This window comes from Micromys minutus (genome assembly GCF_963924665.1).
Source record: "Micromys minutus genome assembly, chromosome: 2".
NCBI lineage: Eukaryota > Metazoa > Chordata > Mammalia > Rodentia > Muridae > Micromys > Micromys minutus.
This window is the reverse complement of record NC_137971.1, coordinates 90,181,792-90,191,530: the sequence shown is the minus strand read 5'-3', so window position 1 is coordinate 90,191,530 and position 9,739 is coordinate 90,181,792. Positions and strand designations below refer to the sequence as shown.

The window sequence follows — 9,739 nt, the reverse complement described above, 5'->3', positions numbered from 1 at the left end:
CCAATTCCAATCCAGCAGAGCACTGAGCCGGGTGTGGTGGCGTGCAACTCAGTCCCAGCACTTGGGAAGCCCCTTCAGGTGTTGAGACACATACTAAAATAAATACTAAATAAATACTAAATAAAAGCAGTTATGGTTGTTTGCCCCCCACGTGTAGATGACAGACAAATGACAGTGCTCAAATAAAACTTTATTTCGGGCATTAAAAATCCAAATTTTATATAATATTTTCTCGCTCTTCTCCCTGCCCTCTCCAGATAACTACAGGTCACATTTAATATCAATCAAATCATGCCTGTTCACCGTGGTCACACACACCTGTAATCCCAGAACTCAGAAGCTTGGAGTAGTGACATGCTTTATTCACGACTATGCAAATCGTCCGTGGAAGAATCAGAATGTAAACCCAGGAGGCCTGAATTTAAAGCTCCCCAGAGGGGAGTTGACATTCAGGGTGTTGGAACTTCCTGCTTCTAGTCCACATTTATTCCACTAGTAGTCCCTAAACAACCCACAGGAGGGAGACTTTTCCCCACCCAAACTCTAGGCTGCTGGTTTTGGCGTTCAGGGTTTAGTTTGTAGTTTCATAGGCAGTTGAAGAGCTGATTGGCCCTCAGCAGAATTTACTACGTTGTTTTGTCTTCTGACACAGAACCCAGATGTTAGAAAGAGGCGCTCAAACAAATTATCACAAGTTAGGGATTAGCTCAGAAGGCAGAGTGCTCACCTATCATGCATGAAAACCCAGGTTTGAAACCCAGCACTACACAAATGCCTGGGCCTGGTGTCAGAATCCCAGAATCCCAGCACTAGGGAACTGCAGGCAGGAGGACCATAAGTGAAGGCTCATCCAAGTTACATAGCTATGAAGCCAGACTGAGTAACATGAAACCCGAGACCCCTATCGTTAAAAAAATAAGACAAAGAAAAATGATCCAAATTTAACTAGAAGGTTTTCAGCCCCATTCAGGCAGCCCATACTGACCCACCACTCCCAGACTCCCAGAACTTGACAACTCATTCCTGTGTTGGCAGGAACTATATAAGCCTTAGATCTTTTCCTTTCACTTATTTTTATTTTATGTGTATTGATGCTTTCCCAGTATGTATATATGTACATATATGTATGTATAGTACATGCATGCATGTGGAGGTCAGAAACGAATATAGAATTCCATGAAATTGACTGAATTTGTGGATGGTTGTGAGCAGCTACATGGGTGCTGGGAATAGAACTTGGTCCTCTGGAAACGTGATCCAAGCTCTGAATCACTGAGCCATCTCTCCAGCCTTCTAAGTCTTCAGTCTTTATAGAACACTTCCTCGAGTGATGCTCACTGTTTCAGTAGCCTAGGCAACTCCGCAAAAGGTTTCCTAGGTCCTAACACGTTAAAGAGTAAAGTGGTTCTCAACCACTATCACCATCAGTCGTGTTCATGATGACGTAGGTTTTATTTACAACGGAACTCTCTCCCAAGATAGACACTGAGTAGGAGGCTGTGCTGGGCACTGTATGCAGCCCAGATTTCTCTATGCCACTCTATGTTCCTTGACCCTCGGCCTCTGAAGAATCATCTTGTCTGTGGCCACATCCTTTCTAGAGGCAGCACACATCCTATGACTGACCAATTCAGGGGAGAACGAAGGTTCAGCATCATTATTTCTCCCTATAACAGCTCCCAAGTTTGTCTCTTTAGAATTTGCTATAGGCCTCTGTAGAGACCCTACTCTGCGCAATCCCCTTCCCTTCCTTTCCTTCTCAGATGCTGATTCTGGGTGCAACCCCTAACAAACCTCCTGCGTGTTCAGATCTAGCTTGTGGTCCTGAAAAGTCCGATCCACAAATGCCAGTGCTAGGAGTGTTCTGAGAAAGCAGGTGCTAGAATAGCATGGGGGTGGGGGATGGGTCACTAACACACACACACACACACACACACACACACACACACACACACCAGCTGCTAACAATATCCACCACCAGCTAACCGGAACTCAGGGAAGTTCCTGACAAAATGGGATCACGTGATAGTAGAAAAGAATGTATTTGCTGGTTTAGTGAACTGGAGGTTTCTAGTTGCTTTGTTGAGACAAGGTTGCATTCTGCAATTCAGGCTGCCCTGGCACTCCCTGTCTGGCTCACGCTGGCCCTGAACCCACGTCCATCCTCTTGCCTCACCTTCTCATGTGCTGAGATTACAAGCGTGAGCCACAGTATCTGGCCTGTGAATTAGTCTTTTGGAAAACACAAGAGACATGTTAGTAATAAGGATAAGAGAATTGGCTAGCTGTTACTCAGCCCCATCAATAGTCCGAGGAGAAGAGTACAAAAGATGAAAACAATTCATCCGTAGGGGGAAAAAAGTTTAAATGATGGTCTGAGTGAGGTAGAAATGATTTAATTAACACAAGTAACTTTAGGCCTTCACAGAGCAGACATTAAGAAGATGTATGTAAAGCCAGAAGCTCCACCCAGTAACTGTTCCACGGACTCTCCGGAGACATGTGGTTTACTGAAGCAGTGAGAAATGCAAGGTGAGGGAAGAACCGGAAGGCCCTGGGAGATCATAAGGGTTCTTCTGTACAGGCCAAAGCTGACCTAAGGGAATACCACTGCTTAGCTGGCCTCATAGATAGCAAGATCTGTTAGCTAGAGAGTGCCCTCCAAAACAGACACAAGCCCTCCGGTGGCAGCCAGCCCAGCACGTAGGAGGCAGAGGCAGGTGGATCTCTGTCAATTGGAGGCCAGCCTGACCTACAGAGTGAGTTCCAGGTCAGCCAGAGCTACATAGTGAAACCCTGTTTCGGGGGTGGGAGTGGGGAAGGAAACAGACAGAAAAAACAAGGTAGATAAAAAGAAAGAAAGAAAGAGAGAGGGGGGAGGGGAAGAGGGAGAGAGAGAAGGAAAACAAAGGTGTGATAAAATGTGCTATCTTCGCATCTGTGGCAGTGGTTTTGATGACCTCTTCAGATCTCTGGAATAGGTATTTGTGGTTAAGTTTACTGTCAGTCTCCTTTGTGTAGACCACCACCTCCACTCTGGTGCCCCAGGAAGCGTACTTCAGGGTGGTCCTCGCTTCTTGAAAGTGTTGCTTTTATCCAGCCACCAGAAGCTCTGCAAAGCTCTTTCAGCATCATGGAAACATCTGCTTTATATTCATTATGGGTTACTGAGTGTGTTGGTATAAGGTTTAAATCTGAAGTCTGTGGCTAGAGAGATGGGCCAGCCATTTAGAGCATTTGTTGTTTTTGCAGAGGACCCTGGCTTGATGCCAGGCACCCACACAGTGCCTATCAACCATCGGGCAACTCCAGTTTCAGGAAACCTGTCATTTTCTCTGACCTCCCCTGGTACCAGGCATTCTCGTGGTACACGTACATGGCTGCACATACATACAGGAAGGCAAGATACAAATATACCTACAATAAATAAATCTAGGTCTTCTTTTTTTAATTTGAAGATTCAAAGAGTCACAGATCAGAAATATCATGGGGGGTGGGGAATGCCTATACTAAACATGTACAGACTTTCTCCTTGTTAACAATACAATGTAACAACTATTGTTACTAATAGAATAAGCAGACTAGAAAGGATTTAAAGTATATAGATGTGTATAGTTTATATGCAAATGCAACACTACTTTATAAAAGGGACCTAAGCATTCTTGGGTATCTAAAAGAATCCTGGGAAACATGGCAGAAAAATTTTACCTAATGCCTAAATTTGTTTTAAGGATTGAGTTAACTCAGAGCTCTCAAGAAAGCCCAGCACATAATCTTGGAATTTGTTTGGTAATTATCATGATTGTCTGAAATAAAGTCTACTAGGCAGGGATGGGGGATGGGATGAGGTAGGGGAAGTGTTCCCTGAAAGAAATTCTCTAAGAAAACCACTAGTGAGAATTCATAGCTTGAGATGTGGGATTTCTGTAGGAATCAAACAGATTAGGTGGTTCACTGCTATTGCCTTTGTCTTAGTTTTCCCCATCTGCAGAATGGGAATGCAATAGTTTTATGTTATTTTGTTTGGAGGCAGGTTCTCATGCAGCTCAGACTGGTCTAGAATGTGTACATAGATAAGAATGGCCTTGAACTCCTGCTTCCAGCTCTCAAGTATGAATTACAGGCATGGGCCACCCACCCCAGCTCAAGAATAGCAGTACTACAGCTATCCTCATTGTGTGAGAATCGAGCACTAGCCATTACAGAGTGCCTGGATTACTGCTTAGCATACTTACAGAATTTGATAAACTAAGCTTTTTGCACTGTGGACATAATTCTTCCTTCTAATTCTTTGAGATATGGTTTCACAGCATTCCAAGGTGGACTCAAACTTCTCAAATATACTTTGAAGCTAACGTGGCCTTGAACGCCAGATTCTCCTCCTGCCTCCCGGGTGCTGGGATTACAAGCGTGTTCCCAACTCTTTCTCTGTTAAGGAGGAAATGGCGTCTTCATGTGAGCCAAATGTCCCTTCTATCTAGAGAATTCTGAATTAGATTCTGGGTGAAAGCTATGCTAGGGGAAGGTTGGCTGGCTCCTACCTGGGAAGTAACCCGCACTGTGGATGCCTGGGGCAAGACACAGTGAGATCCGGTCTCAAAACAAAACAAATAAAATAGGATTAAAAACAATGAAATGACTACTATCTGGCTGAACTTAAGACCTCCAAGAAGTAAGATGGAATCCATACCTGGCAAGGACCTGTGGCTAAATAGGTCTTGTCATCCCATTGGGGGAGGGGAGAACCTACTACTTTTATTCTGCTAAATAGATACAGTATTTAAGTGAGTTTAGTTTCTTATTCCTGTAGCAGTGGATTAGAGCACTTCTCAGCCCTCATCAGTGAAGCTTCCTGAAGCAGGTGAGAGTTAACACAGACACCTACAGCTAGCTGATCAACAGAGAGCAAGAGACTTCTAATCCATCCTCCCTAAATGGGGTCTACATCACACCTCTCCCTACAAGGCTAAGTGACTCAGGGAGAGGCCTAAAAACTAAAAGAGCCGGAGGCCGCGGATGACTACAGGGAAGTTGCAGGCAGTGAAATCACCGCGATTTTGACAGCATGCACAGGATGTTCAAGCTAGACAAAATCCCAAAGCCCCACTCCTAGCGAAGGAACTAATACCATTGGATAGCTCCTAGGAGAGAGGAGGCAGTTTTCTTTTTAAGGATATGACCTCTGGTAGGTCGACCAGCCTCTAGGACAGGCCCCACACCTAATAGTGCTGCTCTTCTAGATGACCTGGGTCAAACTCCCAGCACCTGAGTGGCGACCTCAATACATCTACAACTCCTGTCCAGGTGGATCCTACGGCCTCCTCTGGTACACGCACATACAAAATATCCATACACATAGATGATGCAAAAATTCAAATTGAAAGAAACATTAACCAAACTGTGACTCAGGGGTGCTGTAATGGTGACAGAGCATAGGAAACCGAGGGGAGGAACCTCCGCAGCAGGTCAATCCGCTCAATACAAGGATCGCCGCCCCAGCCCTCTCTCCTTTGCCTCCCGAGTTAAATGGCCAGCGGGATGAGGAGCGAGGGGCGAGGGACGAAGGGCTAGGGGCGAGGAGGAACCTCTGAGTTCCCTAAAGGACTTCCACCAGTTCTGGGCAGAAAGCATCCCGGCCGCCGCTGGCAACCTTGCACAGCAATAGTTCAAGGTGGCGACGCTTGTCACTAGGAGGGCACCCACCTACCCCAACCACCACCCAACCCCGCGGGTCCTAGGACCGCCCGCAGCGATGGGCTGTGGCAGAAGAGGACCGACCTGAGTGCGCCCGGGAGCCTCCTTTTTGCTCCGCCCCCAAGGCTTTGACAGCACTCCCCTACAGTGGCTGGGGCATAAGAGGAACAGGAAGGGGAGGAGCTGTTTTGTGGCTGGCTGCTGATCCGTCAGTCAACCGCAACGAAGGGTAATCAGGTGTCTCCCGAGCTACCCGGGGCCCCGAGGGCCAGCCAGGGCCTCGGCCTGTGGGGCCTGGAGGGACGATCCAGTCCTGTCTGCGAGCCTGGCAATGCCTCACCAGGCAGCGTCATCCGGCCAGAGCCATCTCAGACCCGGCTGGGAGCAGAGACTGGCACCCAGATTGGGACTCCTTCCGATGGGACTGGGCTTGGCGCTGATACTGGTCCTGTTTGACTCCACGGTTCTCTGGGCTCCTGCCAGAGCTTATCCTCTTCCTGCTGAAGGACATTCTGTCAAATTCGGTGCGGTAGTGCCGCCGCTCCAGAATGTCTTTGGGTGGCGGAACCTCACCTGCCCCGCCTGCAAAGTTTTATTTACTGCTCTCAGCTATGGGCTGAAGGTGAGTGGATGCTTGAAGGGTTGTGGTGGAATGCTGGGGGCAGAGGGGCGGAGCACTGATACGCTCTGGGGGCCAATGTATTCCTGGTAGAGGTTCTTCCTAAGCATCCATGTTACCACCACTCCACTGTGACCTTTGTAAAGTAGGGAGAGTAAAGTCAGCTGGCTAGTCATGGGCTTGAAATGATAGCACACCCCGACCTAGAGTAGGTAGGTAGAGACCTGGTACTGATGCTGGATGTGGGAGACAGCGGTGTTTCATTATCATGGTGACATAGCCCTGATTTAGTCGGGGAAGCCTGTGGAGTGGTGGCCGGGGTTCACTTGTTCCGTTTCTGACCTCTCATCGTTGGTTCCTTCCTCCACAGAAGGAGCCCAACGTGGCCCGGGTAGGCTCTGTGGCCGTCAAGATGTGCAAGATGCTGAACATAGCACCGCTAAATGTGTGCCAGTCAGCCGTCCATCTCTTTGAGGACGATATGGTGGACGTGTGGACACGCTCAGTTCTGAGCCCATCAGAAGCTTGTGGCTTGCTTCTGGGCTCTTCTTGTGGCCACTGGGACATCTTTTCGACTTGGAACATCTCTTTGCCATCAGTCCCGAAGCCACCCCCAAAGCCACCGAGCCCACCGGCCCCAGGTGCCCCTGTCAGCCGTGTCCTCTTCCTTACTGACCTACACTGGGACCATGACTACCTGGAGGGCACAGACCCTAACTGTGCAGATCCACTGTGCTGCCGCCGGGGGTCTGGATGGCCACCCAACTCCCAGACAGGAGCTGGGTACTGGGGTGAATACAGCAAGTGTGACCTGCCCCTGCGGACGCTCGAAAGCCTGTTGAAAGGGCTGGGCCCTGCTGGTCCTTTTGAAATGGTGTACTGGACAGGAGACATCCCTGCCCATGATGTCTGGCAACAGTCTCGCCAGGATCAGCTGAGGGCCCTGACCACCATCACAGACCTCGTGAGAAAGTTCTTGGGCCCTGTGCCAGTGTACCCTGCTGTGGGCAACCATGAGAGCACTCCTGTCAATGGCTTCCCTCCCCCCTTCATAAAGGGAAACCAATCTTCACAATGGCTTTATGAAGCCATGGCCAAGGCATGGGAACCCTGGCTACCAGCTGATGCCCTTCATACCCTCAGGTACTTACTGTCCATGGAAACCCAGGAAGGGAGAAGAAAGATGAGTGAGGGAGAGAGGAGGAGGGAACGGGGTAGACAGTTCAAGTACTTTCTACTGCCCTCCCTAACCTGACCCCACCTCCCCTTTTCTTATTTCCAGCCTCTTTAGAGCGAGTGGTACCACATGCCCACACCGTAGCTTTTGTCTTTGCCTACAGTAGTAGCTTTTTGTAAAAAGGAATTCTCCCTCCCTCTTTAATATCTCCCATTTTTCTCAACGTGGCCAGGCCTGTAACATCTCCCCGAAGGAAGGCCTTTGCTTTCTGGCTCACCTGATTCTCTGACCTGAATCCCTGGAGCTCTCAGCCCTCTGAACTTTCATTACTGTCAGAGAGCCTGTAATTAATACTGTTGGTCTTCAGCTAGAATGGGAGCTCCCGGAGGTGGGAGGTGACATGATGTGTACTTCTGCCTGACTTACAGGAAGGGTTGTCCAAGTATTGACACCTCGGTTACTTTTGTTTCAGAATTGGGGGCTTCTATGCCCTCACCCCACGCCCTGGCCTCCGCCTCATCTCTCTCAATATGAATTTTTGTTCCCGTGAGAACTTTTGGCTCTTGATCAACTCCACAGATCCTGCCGGACAACTGCAGTGGCTGGTGGAGGAGCTTCAAGCTGCTGAGAACCGAGGAGACAAAGTAAGGGGATGAGTTATGAACCCGGTGGAGAAGGTGCTGTTGGGGCTGAGATCTCTGAAGAGCGGAGTGTTACTTCACTTCCTGGAACTCCAGTCTTCCCTGGGTCCATGGTCACCCTATGTTCTTCATGTACTTAGTCTTCTGTCACTCCGCCCAAGGCTGCCTGAATTACTCAATGCTCTAACTGCCCTTCATTCTCCCTTCAGGTGCATATAATTGGCCACATTCCTCCAGGACATTGCCTCAAGAGCTGGAGCTGGAACTATTACAAAATCATAGCCAGGTAAAGGGATAGAGGGCTTGGGTATGGAGATAGAAGGGTCCAAATACCCTCAAGAGTCAGGTAGTGTTAGCACATGCCTTCCATCACAGCACTCTTGTGTTCAAGGCTAGCCTGGTCTACAAAGTGAGTTCCAGGACAGCCAGGGTAGTTAACTTAGAGAAATCCTGTCTCTGGAGAAAAGGAAGGAAGGAAGGAAGGAGCAGTTCCCTCAAGTATAGAGTCTCACACTCTGGAGGAGCTACTTCCAAGTTGTAGGATGGCCACCCTAACTCCCCAGGTCTACCCACCCTCATTTCCGCTTCCTTACGACTGCCTGTCCCTGTGTCTCCGAGCAGGTACGAAAACACTCTGGCTGGTCAGTTCTTTGGCCACACTCATGTGGATGAGTTTGAGATCTTCTATGATGAGGAGACTCTGAGCCGGCCACTAGCTGTGGCCTTCCTGGGGCCCAGTGCTACAACCTTTATCAACCTTAATCCTGGTGAGTGAGGCAGAAGGGAGCATTCCTTCTCCCGAGGCTGGTGTGGCTCTAAGGGATGGAAGCCAAAGCAGGTCCTCCCTAGAGTTCCTTTGTTCCCTTCTTTACCACTCAAACCCCCTTTCTTGCAGGCTACCGAGTTTACCAAATAGATGGAAACTACCCCGGAAGCTCTCATGTGGTCCTGGACCACGAGACCTACATTCTGAATCTGACCCAGGCCAATGCACCAGGAGGCACACCAAACTGGAAGCGCCTCTACAGGGCTCGAGAAACCTATGGACTTCCAGATGCAATGCCTGCCTCCTGGCACAACCTGGTCTATCGCATGAAGGATGATGAGCAACTCTTCCAGACCTTCTGGTTTCTCTACCATAAGGGCCACCCACCTTCAGAGCCTTGCGGCACACCCTGCCGCCTGGCCACACTGTGTGCCCAGCTCTCAGCCCGTGCAGACAGCCCTGCCCTGTGTCGCCACTTAATGCCCAATGGGAGCCTCCCAGATGCTCATAGCTTGTGGTCACGGCCCCTGTTGTGCTAGTGTGTGGAGTAGAGAAAGTTCATGTAGCAGGAAAGAAACATATACCCAAGTACTGCTGATCTACCTGAGGCAAGTTTTAGGGGAAGGAGCCAACCAGGCCAGGGAAACAAGCCTTCTCACGAAAGCTTGTTTGGCTACACTGGGGGAGGTTTTGGCTGTCCTACTTATGCCCAGTATCTGGATTACCCCTGAGGCTGACGTCTCTAAGTCCACGAAGCTGAGGTCTCAGGTGCTCTGGATTCTGTGACCTGATCCTGCCAGGCCATTCAAATAAAGAGACTCACACTCCAGATTCCACTGTCC

General features: G+C 49.1%; 1 protein-coding gene across 1 annotated transcript; it reads left to right on the top strand.

The window, feature by feature from the left end:
• Positions 1-5,912: 5,912 nt before the first annotated feature.
• On the top strand, positions 5,913-9,720 carry SMPD1 (sphingomyelin phosphodiesterase 1). Its single transcript, XM_080912147.1, has 6 exons — positions 5,913-6,316; positions 6,684-7,456; positions 7,963-8,134; positions 8,341-8,417; positions 8,753-8,898; positions 9,027-9,720. Exons 1-6 carry the CDS (start codon positions 6,026-6,028, stop codon positions 9,434-9,436), a joined length of 1,869 nt encoding a protein of 622 aa, XP_080768273.1. The 5' UTR covers positions 5,913-6,025; the 3' UTR covers positions 9,437-9,720.
• Positions 9,721-9,739: the final 19 nt, after the last annotated feature.

What these genes read in the sequence shown, in the direction of transcription:
- SMPD1 (XM_080912147.1), top strand. Translation starts at nt 6,026, where the DNA reads ATGCCTCACCAGGCAGCGTCATCCGGCCAGAGCCATCTCAGACCCGGC. An exon ending in GATGCCCTTCATACCCTCAG is followed by an intron (nt 7,457 to 7,962) that starts GTACTTACTGTC and finishes CTTTTGTTTCAG; the next exon opens with AATTGGGGGCTTCTATGCCC. An exon ending in CTTTATCAACCTTAATCCTG is followed by an intron (nt 8,899 to 9,026) that starts GTGAGTGAGGCA and finishes CCTTTCTTGCAG; the next exon opens with GCTACCGAGTTTACCAAATA.